Source organism: Heptranchias perlo, chromosome 5 (genome assembly GCF_035084215.1).
Source record: "Heptranchias perlo isolate sHepPer1 chromosome 5, sHepPer1.hap1, whole genome shotgun sequence".
Lineage (NCBI taxonomy): Eukaryota > Metazoa > Chordata > Chondrichthyes > Hexanchiformes > Hexanchidae > Heptranchias > Heptranchias perlo.
In genome coordinates, this window is record NC_090329.1 from 87,369,098 (window position 1) to 87,388,808 (window position 19,711).

The following is a 19,711-nucleotide window of genomic DNA, read 5'->3' on the forward strand; positions in this document are numbered from 1 at the left end:
GAAATATTTACCACCCTGTTCCCACTCTGCAACATCTGATACAGCCGACCACGCTATCCCCCTCGCACGGTTCCACTCCAACTTGTCCAAATGCAGCTAGTGCATCCCCGACAACGACCTCTCTTCCCAACCCTGTACAGTTATTTCCAGAGTCCCCAGGATTAAGCCTTGGCCACCCCTTCTTCCTCATCTATATCCTGACACCATCTGTATGTACAGGATCAGCTTCCATACATATGCTGTTAACATCCAACTCTACCTTTCCACCACTTTCCTTGATTAAACGAGCACCTCTGTACTGTCAGGTTGCCAATTCAACATGAGGTACCAGATGAGTTAAAATGTCCCCCAAGTGAATATCAGGAAGATCAAAGCCATTGTTTTTGGCCTCTATCATAAACTTGCCTTTCTTGACACCAAATCCATCCCCCTCCATGGCCATGTGCTCAGGCTGAACCAGGCCATGCAAAACCTTGGTGTTCAGTTTGACTGACAGCTGAGTTTTAAACCCCACATCCTATCTATCACCAAGATTGCTTACTTCCACCTCTGCAACATTGCCTGCCTCAGCCCCATTGCCATTGAAAACCTTATTCCCCTCTTTATCACCTCAATCCGATTTCTCCAATGGTCTCCTTGCCAGATTCCCATTTTCCACCCTCCAAAATTGTCCAAAACCCAGCCATCTATGTCATATCCCTCTCCTCTGCTTCAGATCATCTGTTGCTGAAACCCTCATCCATGCCTTTGTTAACTCTAGACTTGACTATTCCAATGCTCTTGTTGCCGGCCTCCCATCTTCTACCCTCCATAAACTTGAGCTCATCCAAAACTCTGCTGCCCGTATCCTAATTCGCACCAAGTCCCGTTCACCCATCACGTCTGTGCTCACTGACCGACATTGACTCCCAGTCCGGGTACGCCTTGATTTTATAATTCTCATCCTTGTTTTAAATCCCTCCATGGCGTCACCCCTCCCTATCTCTGAAACCTCCTCCAGCCCTATGACCCTCTGAGATCTCTGCGTTCCTCCAATTCATGCCTCTTGCGCATGCCCGATTTTAATCGCTCCACCATTGGCAGCCGTGCCTTCAGCTGCCCAGGCCCTAAGCTCTAGAATTCTCTCCCTAAACCTCTCTGCCTCTCCATCTCTCTCTCCTCCTTTCAGACGTTCCTTAAAACCTTCCTCTTTTGGTCACCTGTCCTTATACTTCTGTATGTGGCTTGATGTCAAATTTTGTTTGATAACGCTCCTGTGAAGCGCCATGGGACGTTTTACTATGTTAAAGGCACTATATAAAAGTGAGGTGTTGTTGTTGTTGTTGTTGTTGTTGTTGTTGTTGTTGTAGTGTTGGACTCACCCATTATCTCATCTCAACTTATCTACAGTGGCTTTCTGTTCCAATATTCATTGAATTTAAAATCCTCATCCTATCTTAAAATCCTTCCATGGTCTCTAACCACCATGTTTCTTCAACATCCTCCATCCTTATATCCCCTCCTGCACTTTTGATCCTCCAAATCTGACCTTTTGTGCATAGCATCCTTTCTTTACTCCATGATTGGAGGCAGAGTCTTCTGCCACATCGCCCTATTCTCTGGAGCTCCCTCCCTAAATCCCTCCATCTTTCTACTTCTCTCTACACCTTTAAAAGCCTTCCCAAACCTCAGCTTTACAACCAAGTTTTTAGTCAACCAAAAGTTTGCAGTAGCATCAGTTGTCCATATTTTTTATTTTAAAGCACATGTGCTTGCCTAAGTAAGGTACGGTAGCATGGTGGTTATGTTACTGGACTAGTGAGCAAGAGGCCTGGACTAAAAATCTGGAGTCATGAGTTCAAAACCTGCCACAGCAGCTGGGGAATTTAAATTCAATTAATTAAATAAAAATCTGGAATTAAAAAAAACTAGTATCAATAATTGTGGCCATGAAACTACCAGATTGTCGTAAAAACCCATCTGGCTCACTAATGTCCTTCAGGGAAGGAAACCTACCATCCTTACCCGGTCTGGCCTATATGTGACTCCAGTCTTAATTGCCCTCTAAAATGGCCTAGCAAGCCACTTAGTTGTTCAAGAAGGTGGCTCACCACCACCTTCTCAAGGGCAATTTGGGATGGGCAATAAATGCTGGCCCTGGCAGCAATGCCCACATCCCATGAACAAATAAAAAAAAAGCACAAAGTCCTCTGACTGGAGGAATAAGAATCAGCTGAGTCACAGTGATAGTAATTAAATGGAGAAAAATGAATAATGTAAAGTCAGACATTACTTCACTGCTGATGTTTAGCATTCCTTTACTCAACCTCAACCGTATTTTAAAATGTTTTTAACAAAAAAATGTACAAAAGAAATACTGTGCACATATTTAAGGATATTATTGTACTTTTAAAATCAAGTGGTAAACTAAAGAGTTGCCTCTTTAGTAAACCTATTGTTCTGTCATACAGACATGGGACCCAATGTGCCAGTGAGATTGCAATGGAGGCCAACAATTCATTTTGTGGAGTGGGCATCGCTTACAATGCTAGGATTGGGGGTAAGTATTCAAACTCAGTGTGCAATGAGGTTAAAATATTGGTAAGAAGGACCTTTGTCCATTTCATGCTTTCTTATTTTGTTAAAGTAATTCATGAAAGCTGTTATACAGAGGTTAAGATGTGTAATTTTATCCTGTAACTTTAATTCAAATTAAAATATCTTCTATATATACTGGTCATAGAATTTTATAATAAAGAAAGCTGCAAATTTTGCTCAATCAACTTGCAGATCAGTTGTCAGCCTTGGCTCAGTGGCAGCACTCTTGCCTCTACATCAGAAGGTATGCAGATGTGGGTGCAAATTCAAATTGGTCTTGACTTCCCTTGTACCAGTCACTTTCCCCTATGCAGTCTTTGTAAAGGCTGACAAATATCCAAATACTATTTTCAACTTTTAGAAAGGCTGAAACAACTTTTGTCCTCATGCAGCTTGGCCTTTAAATTTTCGCAGCAGCCCTTTAAAATCTGCTTGGTTACAGGATGTCCGGCACACGCATCAATCCCACTCCTGCACCTGGGCTAATGTGTTCAGGGAGTACATTCTAAATATGGAAATGACGCGAGATCCACCCTCTATGCTACTTGCGCTGGTAATATTAGGATTTTTAATGCAACAGTTTTTAAGGTACCAATTTTAAAAAACTTGTTTCTATGGCAACCCTGGCGGCTGTGAGCAATGCAATATGACATTTACAGGAAGGTGTTAAATGCATTTATGAAGGTGCGATGGAAGGTGTTGCTCTAATGCACTGTACCTGGATGGAGGTTTCAGTCTGTCATTCCCCCGCACAGTGAGTCATGCCATCAGGGGAGGGAGCCCAGCTAAGGCTAAGTGCTTTCCTAGAGGAATAGAATTAAAAATAGTGGGCAAGACATGCTGGGTTGCTTTCATGCATCTCTTTAGTGGCAGAGGCTAAGGAGCCTTCTGGGAGAGAAATGGTGCATGACCTTATTGAAATGCTAAAAATATAATTGGTGCAAAAAGAAATATACATGTGCTTGTGACATCATTGCTGCAGGGTTCATAATATCATTGCTGTATTTTTCCTGAGAAATGTTGTGCAGTTGATGACTAGTGTGTGCCCAATATCTATTGTCTAAATAGCCTTGAAGTTTAGCCAAGCGACCAACCCCTTACATCAGTTCACTTTTTACACTGGGCAGAAATTATAATTCCACTTAGTCTTAAAGTGGCCTTTTTATTCAAAAATCTCAAACTTGCATTCTTAAAGTAGGATTGTAATGTGTCTATTGTCTTAGTGCTCAATGGTAAACATTGGAAATAAATTAATTTTATCTGAACTGTGATCTGTGCATTTGGCTTTTTGTATTGTACAATAAATTCCAAACAGCTGCATTGGCTAGTATGGGTGTATATCACAGTGCAGGGCATGTATCGGGACAATACCAATGTGCTACTGAGTGGGACTATGCTATTGTAGTTGATTTTTAAATGATCAAGGGCAACGAGTAACTAATCGCAACAGATGGAAATGGGCAATTTCCCAATAATTCACAACCATTCCTTTTTTCCTGCCACATGATCAGTATGAACGGTCAACATATTAGCATAAAGTATGCATTCATTATCATATAAATGATGATTCCAACCACTTGGAGCAGTTTATGTGTTAATTGAATGGTCACTAAGTACACTTGTCAAACAGTAATAGCACAAACCATCTGAATAACTCAGAAATGCAAACCTGTTATCCTGTCTTGTTAGCACGAACCAGGGAGATTTCAATTCATCTTCACATTAATATCGATCTGACCATACAACTTAGCAGGCTATAGTTTGACTAGAGATGATTCCAAATCAGAAGGATGAGCAAAACACAGGGCATACAGTTCAGGGATACCTCCAATATACTGTACAGTGTCCATAAAATCACCTCTCTGAGGGGCTGGCTGAAAGGTTTCATTTCAAATGAGACCAGCAAGTCACCTTGGTGTCGAAATGTGTTGTATTTATATCAGTAAGATGTGAAATTGAAGAGCTGCGTGTTTTACATCAAAAGCAAAATACTGTGGATACTAGAAATCTGAAATAAAAACAGAAAATGCTGGAGAAGCTCAGCAAGTGAGGCAGCATCTGTGGAGAAAGAAACAGAGTTGACGTTTCAGGTCGAAGACCTTTCGTCAGAACTGGAAGATGTTAAAGGGTTAAATTAACTCTTTAACATCTTCCAGTTCTGACAAAAGGGGCTCGATATTGCCAGGGCTGCGGGTCCGCGGCGGGGGGTCTATTGGGCGCTTGGGTAACGCGCCCAGCGAAATCAGTCTGCCCTGTGCGTGATCGCAGCCTAATTGGATCCACTTACCTGGTCTTCCGGGTTCCCCACCGCTGATCTGCGTGTCAGGCGGACTGCGCATGCACAGTAAGGTCTGTCAGCTGGAGGAGCTCTATTTAAAGGGGCAGTCCTCCACTGACTGATACTGCAACAAATAGGAAAAAATACAGCATGGAGCAGCCCAGGGGGAAGGCTGCTCCCAGTTTAATGATGCCTCACTCCAGGTATCATTAGATGGGGTGAGGAGGAGGGGGAGGACAGAGATCTTCCCCCCGGCGGGCGGGAGGAAGCGGCCTGCCTCTGCCACCAGGAAGGCCTGGCTCAAGGTGGCAGAGGAGGTCACCTGCGCCACCAACATATCGCCCACCTGCATACAGTGCAGGAGGCGCTCCAATGACCTAAGTAGGTCCGCCAAAGTGAGTACACTTACTCATTCCCCTACACTCCGTCTGCCACATCACCGCCCCCACCCCACATCTCCTACTGCACTGCCAACACTACTCTGTCACATCACCCCTCACACCCACTCAAACTTCATCCTCATCTTACCTGCACTTACTCACCTCGCCAGTACTCATCCCGCCACTACCACTCAACCCAATCCTCATACAATCTCATGGCTCTATCTCATACTCACCCTCTCATGCATCTTTTTCACGGCCAGCCTCACTCAACCTGCCACTACCTGTGCTGCAGCCACAGGGCATGCATCACATATGTGCAGTAGGAAGCGTAAGGCAAACGTGTTGTGAGCATGAAGGGGATGCACAAAGGTGTTTGAGGGTTTGTCATAGTTTTTACTTCTATTGATTTCTGACCAACTCACATTACATATTATATTGGCACCACTACTGCCACGTCTTTGCGCATCTTGTCTGGTTTGTGCAATAATGCCCTTTCCTGAGGATCACAATGAAGACCCACACCTGATGCCACCCATTGTGTCACTGCAAAGTGGGTGTAGGTGTATTTGCAGGGCTCTTTTGTGCAGACGACTGAGAGACGTCGGCGATGTCCCCAGTGGCACCCTGGAAGGATGCGGAGGAGAAGTTGTTGAGGGCAGTGGTGATTTTGACAGCGACAGGTAAGAAGATGGTGCTCGGGCCAGCTGGGAGCAGCTCGGCATGAAAGAGGCTGCAGATGTCCACGACTACATGTCGAGTGACTCTGAGCCTCCGTGTGCACTGCTGCTCAGAGAGATCCAGGAAGCTGAGCCTTGGTCTGTGGACCCTGTGGCGAGGGTACTGCCCCCTGCGATGCATCTCTCTCTGCGGTTGCCCTCCCTCCTGCTTTGCAGGTGGATGTGTCACAGCACTGTGTTGTGGAGCTCCACGTGTCAGAGGTGGACGGCTTGGCCGTCGAGGCTGGTGATGCTGTTCGCCCTCCGAGGAGGTCATGACTGCAGCTACGCTGGCCTCCATCCGGAAGATGTACATCTGAGGGGGTCCGCAAGGTAGGTACATGTCTCTGGACCCTGGGGTAAGTGTGCAAGTTGGTGAATTTGATTGTTAGGAGGGGGGTGGTGGAGGCCAAACTTTGTCCCAAGTGACAGAGTGGCCTCCTGCAATGAGTGAGGGTCTCCCCCACCCCACCTGTCAAATGGACCTTTGCAGCTGCCACAGGCTGGTAGCTGCAACACGTCCATTTCAACTGGGAGTGTTTCCCCCAGTATGGGAAACAGTCCCAGTTGGTTCTAAAATCCCACCCCTTCTGACATATTCCCTTAATCAGGTCTGTTAATGACCTGAAATAGCTAGATAAATATTGTTAAGTGAAACCCCGCCGGATTTAATTGCCTGCGAGATTCCCACATGCGGGGGCTGCGCACGCACGTCGGCGCATTTGTGGGGAACCCGGAAGTGGGCGGGTTGGAGCCGGGCTCCCGACTCGCTCCGGGATTCCCTGATTTTTGGAGCCCCCCCACCAGGAACGCACCCCATAGCGGGTTCTAAAATGGAGCCCAAGGTCTTTGACCTGAAACGTTAACTCTGTTTCTTTCTCCACAGGTGCTGCCTCATTTGCTGAGCTTTTCCAGCATTTTCTGTTTCTATTGCATGTTTTACATGGCAGGTATTCGCTTGTTGGGTGGGCATATTACTGATGCTATGGAAGCCACGTCTTTCACCTATAACAATGACTACATTGACATCTACAACTGCTGCTGGGGACCACCAGATAATGGCATGGCAATGGCTGGACCAAAGAAACTAGGCCAAAAGGCATTGCACCTGGGAGCAACAAAGGTAATTTCATTCCTCAGTACTGATAGAAAACTGCATTTTAAAACTAGACTTATTTAGTGAGTCATGCAGTCATAATTCAGTGTTTATTTACCCTTTAATATGAAAAAAATTGCATTGGTTTCAAATAATTTGCATATTAACTAAAGTGCTAGCCTGAAAATATACCTTTGCAATTTTGCACCAAAACACAAAATCTGACATTTATGTTGTTGATTTCCAAGACATTTCCAAGATATTTAAAATAAAGGTGAAAAGTTTTGATTCTGTATATAAAAAATTATGGAAGTAGAATCCAGTTACTGGTTCAACATCACTATTGATTGTATGGAATTGCCTCATTATGAACAATTTTTTTCCTGGGGGCCTGCAACTGGGATACACAGCCCAATCTGATTGCACCTTTTCGCCTATCAGTCTTGGCTATATTTAAACTTGTCTCAGAGCAGAAAGGACAGTTTTCCAACCCAGTGCACCATCCAGCCTCCCGGTCACACCACAGGTTGTATTTGCAAAGCAACGTAATGGCGCCGCTAAGGTTGGAGTTACACTGCTGTTTGTGCATTGCTACAAAGTGGAAAATACTTTGAAGCAACGCAAAAACGATCGTATAAATTTTCTGCATGCAGTGAGGTGGAAATTCATCACCATTGCCTCATACTTGGAAAATTGCCCTCTGTACCTATTGGGCTGGTGCTGACATGACATCATATTGGACTAGTGTGGGACCTGCTGGAGAAGGCCATCAAACACCATCTCAATTTGACATGGGGCTGGATGGCTTACTCCTGTTCCTATGTTCCGATGACAGCACATAAAGTACAACTCCAGTGAGGTGTCAAATCCCAATTTAAGAAGTGGATCTCCAGGACACTTCATAAACTGAAGCAAAGTTTATTTAAATGTTGTAAGAAAACAGATGCTACTACCCACACTCTTAATTAAAATTTATTGAGCACGAGTGGAGATCTGACCATGTATATAATAAGCATGTATGCGTAGAACTCTCTCCTGGATTGGGGATTTGGATTCACAGGCAAGCAGAATAAACAAGCTGTTGCCAGCTGCAAATCATTTGATAGCTGCAGGATAGTTGCAGCCTTAATGTCCTTTGTTATATTAGTGCAGCACCAGTTCTTGATTTCCTGAGGTGCGGGCCAGTTATACCAGCCCCATGCAGCACTCACACCTGTCTCATCCACACCTGCAATTTTCACTGGAAGCCTCCTGCTACTGTGAGTAAAAAGAGCTGGCTCGGCAGTTAGCTGTTTTCAAGCAAAAGTAAATAAAATGTTGGTTCATTAGGTGTTGCATGTTCATATGCTTGGCTTTGTGCCTTTGTTGAGGTCTCACTGACCCAAAGAAAAGTGTGACAAAATGGGCAGGGAATGATACTAGTGTTTCAGTGCTTATCAAAGTATATATCTGTAAAAGTATGCCACTAATACATGTTACTTAACATGTTATGTAATATTGGTATCATATAGCGTTAGCTCACTGCTTTCAAATAAAGCTGAGTTGAACATTACGTGATTCATGCTGGAAACTTTATCATAATTTTAACCTGGTACAGATGTGAAACTGTATTGTGTTGTATTCCAGTGAAGAACTGGAAGAAAAACTCAATGTAGCAGCTGTGAGGCCAGCCTCGGCTTTTTAAACTAAAATCAATCTGATTGCAGTCTTTTCCAGTGATGCACTGGAATAAGGATCTCTTCAATCCTGCAGTTGCGTATTTGCGCGCATGACTTGCATATACCTCATGATTTAAACTCATAATCCAAATGAATTGATAAGACAATGCTGAAAGAACATTTTGCTATAATCATTTCATGTGAACTCCACATTGAGCAGAGAAGTAACAATGTTCTTTATGTCTGCTTCTTTATTGGTATTAGGGGCGAAAAGGAAAGGGCAGCATTTTTGTCTGGGCAGCTGGGAATGGTGGTCTGAAGAATGATCACTGCGGAGCTGATGGATTCGTCAACAGCATCTATACAATTCCCATTGGCGCGATTACACACCATGGCCTCCCAGCCAATTACGGAGAACCTTGTCCAGCTCTCATGGCTGTTACATTTACTGGGGCTGCAAAAGAAATCCTGATGGATCTTCCTCTGGTACGTTGCAATTTAAATAAGCATATTTGGTTATGGTATCCATGATATTCACGTTTAAGGAATAAAATGCATTTTTAGCCCAGAGCAATTCACCCTCAATAGGCTGTATCTTGGTACAACACTGGCAGCGTAAAGCCAGAATCTATCTTCAGTCTGTGCCACATTTCTGCACACTGCTCCTCTCAGTGACTGTCCAGTCAATACAGATAGTATAAATTGAAAGAGAACTTTTTAGTGACATTTTACAAGATATGGTGGGTTGATGAGCAATCCAATAATATTGGCAAATTCAAGAGGGAACTTGATAGATACTTAAAAAAGCAGTTGATAGATATGAGAGATAGGGTAGTTCATGGTATTTTTAGACGTTTGCGACTGGCCAGATCAATCACAATGGTCTCTTTCGGTCCTGTACGTTCATATGTTCCTTTGTCTTGTATGAGTGGATTTTAAAAAGCTGTGGTCCTTTAAATTTTGGTCGGCAAGACTTTTGGTGGAACCTCCGCCCATCCCCCCCCCCCCCCACATCAAGTAGGCATGTCTTTGGTAGTTCCACCCCTTGTGCCCTCCATAGGCCTCAGTGCACTCTCAGCAGCTGAGAGCTAGTGTGAGTCCAACTGAGTGCATTAAGATGCCCCAAACCTTTTCTTAGAAAAAGTAGTCAGTCCTGGAGGGCATCCTTACCAGCAAGGCCTGTGTGCTCCATTGAGAGCAGAAGACCCAAAGAAGAGAATTTTCTTTGGGGCCTCACCAGGCCTCTTCTATGCCATCAGAGCAGTTCGGGTTGGGTACTGCCTCATCCATGAAAATGACTCCATCACCAGGATTTGGCACAGGCTCTCTGACTTTAGGCTAGGGCAGATGGAGGTTCCACTCTGTCACTCTGGAATCCAGTGCTTAGCTAGGAATGGGCCTCAACCTGTGGGTAACGATCAAAGGTCTGACTCACAGCAAATCATTTATATTATATTGTACAGATAATCCAAGTCGCTTTGTTTTACATGCTGTTCCCTCCCAATCACCCCAATGGATGCAATGTTGAAACACAGGACTGTACATTTAGAGGTTCACCCCAGACTTACTCATGTTATCCGTCTCTTATCGTTATTCCAATCACATTTTCTGGTAGCCATTATGCCTCAAAGCGTGAGTTTACTGGACTTCACTGCATCTGCGTTATTTACACAGGCTCAGATTTGGGTGGGCCTGGATACTAATTGGGTGGGCCTGTGTGTGCTGGTTTAATGGACCTCCAGGAATTTTGGCAAACATTTTTTGTGATTTCTGCTTAGTTTGTTATTTTGAACTATTTTGTTTAAACAGTGAGTGCCGATGGTTTCATCCGAGAAATTCTTGATCCCAGGATTTACTCAGCTCAGCAGTGTGATGGAGCTTAAATTAACTATGGTCATTAAACCGGGGTTCGTCAGCTGAAACACAAAATACTGCCTCAGCTCCCACACACTGTCAACCACAATATAACTTCAGGTTAATTTCCCTACTGATGTCGTTGACACTCATATTTTAAACAAAAATATTGCTAAAATAATCAATGTAAGCTCAGAAATGTTTCTCTTTAATTCCAAAAATGCCAGCCTATGTGCTCTTCCTCTTCTCTGCATCCTCAGCATGTTAGAAATCAAGACTCATTCAGGAAGATTTTATGAATGCACACTTCCAGTTTGGAGCATTGCCTGCTGAGAGTTCAAAACAGGAAATGGCGAGTGCGCTCCCTACACTTTTCCGTTCACTAATGCTTTCCCACTGAAAGCATGCTTTCTTAAAATTGGCCCCATTGTGTCATCTTCTCCTCTTACCCATTCTTTACCAGGACCTTATAACTATGAAACCATTTTATCCCCTTCCGTTTTCCCTTCCTCTTATGTAAGCTGTTAAAACCGACATTTGACATTGTCTAACTATTGCTGCTTGATTTATCTCATTTTCTCTTCAATTTTTTTCAGCCCTGGTAGTGTTTCTACAATGGGCCTAAACCCTTCACCGAGGTTTCCCAATTACTATAACAAAAGGAAATTCAGCTTAATGATGTCCTTGTACTGCTTTAATTTAAAAAAAAGATATTTTGATGGTGTCACTTATACCCTTATTTTATGAGGCTTCACTTGTGTTGAAAAATCAACCTCATGAAACCGATTTGCAGCACGCCTGATCTTCCAGCTGGATTTGAGGCTGGAAAATGAGACCATGCTACTGACATGTGTGGCCTCATTTAAATATTTAAATTACATTAAAAAGTCCTATGCTAAATCTTATGAACCACAACATGGTAGTTATGGGACGTGGCCTGCTCAGATAGGCTTCTTCAAGGATGTGAGGGTTTCAGCTGATAGTAAAAGTGTTTCCTTTGCAATTTCAATTTCTTTTTACATCAGTTCAGTTTTCTAGGTGGTCAGTGATTTTTGCATTTTGGGTAATTTTTCCCTGCCACTACTTTTCTTCATTATTCTTGGTTGCCACTGGAAATTAAATCACACCATACAAATTGGTGACCATTGGTGTTTCTTTTGTCGATTCTGAATTTTCTGCATGATTTAGATAAGGAAGAGGCATTCATGAATTGCCAACAAATGGCCAATGACATCAAAGTTGTTTTGTCTGCATAACCCTGGGACTGGCATTTATAGACCTCCCTACACGCACCTGGATGGGCCAGAGGAGAGCTGTCTTCACTGCTTCCACTTCACAGGGTTATACCATCTGCTACCGAATGACCTGCAGACAACATCTGCAATAGGGAAGGCTCTTATTGTAGAAGTTAAGGTTATCACAGCAGAAAGCTTTCATGCTACCACATCCTTCCAATCTACCCCAGAGCCAGTCTGTTGTGCACAAGTATATCAAGCAAGTGACAAATTTGGAAAGGAGGCATTAGCTGGTCAGGCCGCACAGTTCTCACTGGCTGGCAGAGTTCCTTCAGACATTATAAAAGGTACCCACATGGGCATCAAGGTTCTTTATATAAAACCCATGATCCACTTGTTCAAATGGTATCTGACCACAGAAACATCATCATGCACATCACTGGCCATTATCCAGGAAATAGCCCTGATAAGAAACAAAGAGTTTGTATTTATTTAGTCACTTGCACAAGTTTAAGACATTCCAAAGCATTTCTCAGTCAATTAATTATTGTTCAAGTTTAGTCACTTATTATGTAGGCAAACACAGCAGTATATTTGTACAGAGCGAGGCCCAACAAACAGTAAATGACATGAATGAGCAGTTCATTGATTTTGGTGATGTTGGTCCCTGCTCCCTGCTCTTCTTCCCAAAGTGCCATTGGATTTTTTTCCATCCGGCTGAATCAGTTTAGCATTTCATCTGAAAGGTAGCACCTCTGATAATACAGCATTCTCTCAGTAATGCACTGAAGTATCAGTCTAGATTATGTGATAAAATCTTTAGAATGGGCCTTGAACCCACAACTTTCAGACTCAGGCAATTGACCCAAGCTGACATTTCATCTTGCATTATACAACGGTGCCTGCATTATTCAAAGGAGAAAAGAAAAATTGGGTGGTGGCTCTTAGAATAACAGGGCTCTCCATCCATGGCCGCTGCCCTGCTGAGAAACTTCTTGAGAGCACATAAGCACCTCAGCCTGGATGCCTCAGCGTCTCTTTGGTGTTCCTCAGCTCATTCCTCCAGCTTCAAGAAAAGTGTATCCTACAACTTTGACACATTGAAAGAGTCAGTTCAAAATGTCAAATAATTCTGTACAATGCTTCAAATGGTACCTTCCAGAGAGTGAGGCAGTCCCAACTTGGATTTGTGCCATGACTGATGGGGCCCCACAAGAAATATGTACAAAATTGAAGGTTACAGTAACCTTTGCTTTCTTCCTGATACCAACAAACATCTTCCTCATTTGGAGCCAGGTTCAATGGACCTTGGTGGTGATATTAACCCAGGTAGTGACCTGCCTTCGTGTAGCTTTCTCCTTTGTTTTTACTGGAAGTTTGTTTTCAGCCCCAAATGGGACCATGCTCCTAGTGTCACATATTTTGCAGCAGGTCCTACAATCTTCAGCATCATAATTAGCAGTGCTGCCCATATGCCTTTGCTATCCCATTGTGAGTAATCTTGTCTTGCCAGATTGCACACTTTCCAGCCAAGTGTGCTACGGGCCAAACTCTTTTGGACCAGCTTTTCATAGCTCGTACCTATTCAAAGTTAGAGGGAAGGATTTCCATTGGAAAATTTAGTGCATCCCACTTCCTGGGCTGCCATCACAGGTGCACCAGTGCGATCGGCCAGCTCAAGCCCATTATTACCATTATCAGAAAATCAGGGTATAATTTTAATTTGATGCAGCGGTGCATTTAATTGATATGGAGGAAGGTCACCATTAGCACAATGCTGGTGATGCATGTGTTCAGGCAATAACTGCTGTACATTATTCTATTATTATTGCAGTCTAATACTAATGTGTAAGTAGGTTACCATTACATTTACAGTTTCTTTACTTGTTAGATGTTCTCTTTGTTTGAAATACATGATAAGTATCAAGTAGGTGATTAAAGGCAACACACAGCTCTGTATTAATTAGAAGCAGAAAAGTATAAATAAGATGATATGCAGTCAGTTTTTCTTTACATGATTAGCGCTTGAACCCTTATCAATGCAAAATAGGCTGTGAATTGCTTTTGAGGATAATGGGATTTCTTCATTGATCTGGGTGGGAAAGGGTATTAACATGACAGCAATATTGGAGTCACAATGTTCAGTAATGCACTCCATTTCACTTGAGTACTTAAAGGTGGGGGCCCTGATAGTAATGGCAGTAGGTGTCACCTCTCTCATTCCCAGGACAGCGGGCAAGTGCTGGAAAAAGTTTAATGACCTGATGATGGCAGACAAGAAAAGAGAATTGTCACCTTACTCTTTTCACTTTGGCATCATAGGACCCCCTCCACTCCTTACCCTCTTGTCTTCAGTGGAATGCTAAATCGTCATGCACAGTGCACTGTGGTTCAATGGCTCCCGAACTTTTCCACCTGCAACCTATATTTGGAAACGCCTTTACATGCATTTCTTGCATACAGATCCTTACAGATCCTCTCAGCTACCTTCTCTCGCTTATCCTCCCTATTACATCAGCTGTTTGCTGGGAAATACGCTTCAGATAATGCTGTTAATCTTGTGCCGAGAGAAAATTGGGCGCGGGAGGAGGAGGGTCCAGGAAAGTCCAATGCATTGCTGCCTCCGTCCCATCCCACTCACTGAGTGGTGCACATCCATTCTTACCTCCTTTCCTCTTCTTCCACAGATCTGTTACAGCCAAGGGAGCAGATGTAGAGGAAAAGGAGGATTAGACAGTTGATGATAAAACTGTTACCTTTGCTTTAGGCCACAGCTGCTCTCTTCCACCCCCCGGGCCATTTGCTCTCTCTTTCCCACTCACCATGTCAGAGGCTTGCACTTGGGGGGAGAAAGAGAGTGGGAATGAAGAATTAGCACAGGGAGATTCACAAAAAAATAAGGGAGATGGAGGAGTGAGGAGTAGAGAGGACTCTGCTGTTCCCCAGCAGAGGCTGTCGAGATGGCTTCTCTTGCTGAAGATCCAGTAGACCCAGATCTCAAAGTTCCCGCTATGAAAAGAAAGATGTTTGATGAACATCATACCTGCATACAGGCAGGAGGCACAATGGAGTCTACTGCTTTCATATACAGAAACATAAAAGGGAGTACCTTCACCACACGGACTGCAGCGGTTCAAGAAGGCGGCTCACCACCACCTTCTCAAGGGCAATTAAGGATGGGCAATAAACGCTGGCCTTGCCAGCGACGCCCACATACCATGAACGAATAAAAAAAAAATCAGGGAAGTATTTTCCTTGTTGCAGATATTAACAGAGCATGCGACAGCCTCATTGCAGTCTGCAGCCACTTCTATTCCCCCCTCCCCATAGAAGTGGCACAGAATCAAGTTAGTGCCTCTTCCTCAGAATGCGAACCCTGTATTCATTTTTTTAAAATGTTTATTTATGCATTGGTGCTGATTTGCAGTGAGCTCATTAGGTTTTGTGAGGTCTGGTTGGGGTGAAATGCCATATGAGATGCAAGGATAAATGCTTCCACAAGGAAAAGTTGGAATAGCCATGAAGGCAAAGGAGATGTTATGATGGATATATAATCAAGGGAATGCTGTTAATCTAATGCGAATATCTTACTAATAATCTGCCGAGACATTTACCTGGCAGGTGGGATGGTAGCCTGCTCTGAGTCGAGATCCTCCTGATGTTGGGTTGCAGGTAACTCTGCCTCCGCAGCAACTGGGACTTGCACCTTACTCATTATGACTAGTTTGAAATCCATCTCAGTAGCTTTCCAATGAAAAATATGCAGGCAAACCTGAAATGTGGGAAAAGTTCTCCAGTGAGCTCCTTTGAATGCATCATTTCTGTTAGGATCAGCTGATCTTGGCATTTATGCAGTAGTAAGTTAGACAGAGCACTGTCGGGGCGGTAATGATAAAAATTATAATGGATGGCATCATTCTATCATGCCATATACTTTAAATATAATTATGTCAGCCTGAAAATGAGTGCTACTCCAATTTGTGCTGTTGTAATGAGTCCCCTACTGCCATTACTCCCTGAGTGCACTGGAAAACTTAAGGGAATTCAGACCCTTACTGTCTTTTTTTAGATTTGTTTTATTGAATGAATCAATGCCTCAATTGCCACTTGTTTGAAATAAGCAAAATTTAACTTTATTTTATATTCTTATCGATCTGAGGGATGACTATGCTGGGAATAAAATGGGCCATAATTTGCTGTAGCAGGGCATCTAATGACGTTTGCCTTTAGTTAAATTTGGCCTTGCATGTTTCTGTTTTAAAATTTTTTGCATTCCAAGTTACTGAAAGTGCGAGCTGGGAACAGGGCATCTGGGATCTGAGCAAATTGGAGTAGCAAGCAACCATGTATCTTCTTAACCAATCAGATTGAAGGATTGTGAAATAAACAGCGCAAGGACTGAGAAGGAAGTGTAAATGAGAGTGGGTGAATTAAATGTCAAATCAGGTATAGAAAGAGAAATAAAGAGAGGGAAAGAAAGATTGGTTTAAGAGAGAGAGAAAAAAAACAGAACGGAAAAGTAAAAAAACCTGACATTTTTAAAATCTCCAATAATTAAAACCTGAAGGAATGAGTTTCCACACTTGTAATAGTTAATTTTCTGTGCCAGAGAGGTTGATTGGCAGTAATTAACCCTTATCACATCGTTAAAAGGTTACTTAGACTTGAAATGACAAGACTTAACTTTCTGTGACGAGTTTAGTTCATATCTACCGCGAAAATACAGCAACTTCATGCCATTCAATGCATTTCAATGGTGAGGCAGACAGCGAGATGCTGATTTCGCGAAGCTAACAGCGGAGCAGAGCAACTTGGATTGCAACTTTTGGATATTTGTGTTTAACTGTGCATTCGCCCCTCTCCTGAAGTTGCGGTGCCATTTGCGCATAAATAATGGTGAATGCCATTAGCCTCACTGTTCTTTTGACAGCAAATTCTGACCCAATGTTTCTGACCACACTGCACGTGGATCAGTATAACACAGAACATCTCTCTTAGCAAGATAGTCGAGAGAAACAGAAACAGGTATCTCTGATGATGATGGTTTAGTTGCTATGTTCATGACCCTTTACACATCAGCCAGGGGGATTTTATTGATTTACAGTGTTGGTCAGAATTCACGCATATCCCAGTTAACAGTATGTGTGAGTGTTCTACCCAATCCTATTCATGTTCTAATAAATAATTTAGAAATATCTAATGTGTCTGGACCTCAATCCCAACCTCAACATGAGAAGATCAACCATATGACATGAGCACAGCTTTTCCATTCCCTGTACTACCTGAACTTGAGGCTTACCTTGGTAAAATTGCTAAATTCAAAGGGATTTTTATTCTGTAAACTGCCATTTACTGCAAACCGGTTCAAAATTGACCAAGTTCACTTCAAGAAGATCCTTAACAGCCAACAACGATAGGAGAGTTTTATCTGATCTCTCTGGATTTGAGCCAGCATATTTCCCCTGAAAGTACTGTGAGCCAATAGTCGGCAAGTCAGTAGAGCGATTGTTCCGCAAGGCCTGTGCCAAATTAGGCACCAGGCTTCATCTACATTTAACCTGTGAGCTGCGGGTGCCAAGCGGGAATCAGGAAGTAGCTCACCAGTACTGATGGCAGCAGTTTGAGCTGGCTACAACGCTGGCAGCGGCCCTTTGGTAGGTCCTGAGAGGGAGCGAGCCCTGGCCAGCAGCCTGCATTTGTTTTCTGGAGCCAGGAGGAGCACTCCTGGTCCTTTTGACTCCATAAAATAAAAACATTTTCAAAGTTTTTGGATTTTTTTTAGTGGCTTCCAGCATTCCTTAAAGGCCGCTGTAGACCCGAAAGAACTAGCTCCATCTAGTTGCTGCCCAATTTCACATTGGGATCCTACTACTGTCGTAGGACTCCAATTTGAATAACTATTCAGCCTGCTGCCTGTGTCGAGCGGGTGACCTGGACGACTAAAAGTCGCCCGATTCAATTTCACGTGATGCACACTTCCAGGGTCAGCCAGCCGTGGGACATCATGACCCAATTTTGCCTATTTTACGGCCAAAAGATGGGCGCATCCATGCCCAATTTCTCCCCCATTGTGCTGTCTGTCCTCCTCCTTTAACCGGAAGGAAAAAAATAACATCAATACATTTAAATTATTTTTGTATAATTTCAAAGTAAATAGTTAATGACTGAAATGTAGTTTTATAATTTTTAGATTTGAACAGAATGCAATGTTAAGTAATAGCCATGTTATTAAAGACAATCCGGAGCTCCCAGTGGGGAGTGGCACTTGTAGGAAGTGCATCTCAGGAACTACGAGTGCACAGCCTGTCATTTTCCATCTATGCTGCTCCCCACTAGAAATGCCGGATCACAGAATCACTACTATGATTAGATCATTTCCCCGATCTCAAATGGAACCCGTACATCTCCTGAATCACTAAAGCTGCATCCAAGAATTTTTCTTTCTCTGTGTCCTGTGTTTAATCTTTGATGATCTCCTCCTCTTTGGGCCTTAACCCTTTATCTTAGTTTCCCAATAAAAATACCTTCGCACCAACTACATTATTCATTTCTGGTCAGTTATATTCCACAGATGACATTTCCATGATTATAGCAGAGTAGAAAGTATTAAGTTCTGTATCACATTTAATCATCTATCTCTCCACTAATCCTTATACCTCAGTTTTGATCTTAACCAGATAGTCAAATAAATAAAATAAAACAAAAACAAAATAAAAATGAAAGAGATGGCGAGGAGAGGCATTGGCAGGACCTAGGAGAGAAAGAGTGAAAACTTAAGGAGAAGCAAGGAGCAAGAGAAATGAATGGATCGTGGAAAATGTTTGAAAAAACAGGAGAGCCAAACAGAGAAATTAAGTAGCAATAGATGAACAAAACACAAAGAGAATTGTGGAGCAATAAAGCTCAGGAAAACTAAATGGAAATGCAGAGAAATCAGGAGAGAGGAAAACTATGAGGACAAAAACAAAGAGCTCAGATATCAAGAAGAATCAGGAGAGAAAAAGACCAGCAGCAAGACATATATTAAAAGGGAACAAAAACTTGGGAAAAGAAGCAAGATAAATAGTCCCCAAACAAAGAGTAGAGTCAGGAGGCAGGGTCTTCCATTCCATTTCTCCCAATTTTTGTCGCTTGTGAGTGGAAAATCGGGCAGTTGGAGTGCTGCACTATTGGAGGTGCCGTCTTTCAGATGTGATGTTAAACCTCTCAGGTGGACGTAAAAGATCCCATTATACTATTTTGAAGAAGGACAGGGGAGTTCTCCCCGGTGTTCTGGCCAATATTTATCCCTCAACCAACATCACTAAAAAAAATTATCTGGTTATTATCTCATTGCTGCTTGTGGGAACTTGCTGGGCGTAGATTGGTTGTCGTGTTTCCTACATTAGAACAGCGACTACACTTCAAAAGTACTTTAATGGCTCTAAAACACTTTGGGACATCCTGAGGTTGTGAAAGGCACTATATAAATGCAAGTTTTTTCTTTCTTTCTATAAGAGTGCTCAAAATGCCATGGATGCAAGCTAGGGTCTGGTGAGGGGAGTGGGGGTCCTTGGCAATTCCTCCCCAAATGATGGGTAGGCACCAGACTTTCCTTCTGCTTAGCAGCGTCATAGTATCCTAGTATGGTATAGTACAGAAGGAGGCCATTCAGCAAATACTGCCTGTGCCGGTCTTTGAAAGAGATATCACAATTAGTACCACTGCCCTGCTCTTTCCCCATAGCCCTGTAATTTTTTTCCCTTCAAGTCTTTATCCAATTCCATTTTGAAAGTTACTATTGAATCTGCTTCCACCACCCTTTCAGGCAGTGCATTCTAGATCATTACAACTCGCTGCGTAAAAAAATGTTTCTTTATGTCGCCTCTGGTTCTTTTGCCAATCACCTTAAATCTGTGTCTTCTGGTTACCGAT

General features: G+C 43.0%; 1 protein-coding gene across 1 annotated transcript in view; it reads left to right on the plus strand.

Annotated features, from left to right (window-relative positions):
• LOC137322176 (PC3-like endoprotease variant B) overlaps positions 1-19,711 on the plus strand; it is a 633,356-nt gene that overhangs the window by 3,667 nt on the left and 609,978 nt on the right. The window contains exons 3-5 of the mRNA XM_067985291.1: positions 2,451-2,539; positions 6,905-7,077; positions 8,973-9,194. Of these exons, the coding sequence (XP_067841392.1) occupies positions 2,451-2,539; positions 6,905-7,077; positions 8,973-9,194 (484 nt within the window). The remainder of the gene's footprint in view (positions 1-2,450; positions 2,540-6,904; positions 7,078-8,972; positions 9,195-19,711) is intronic.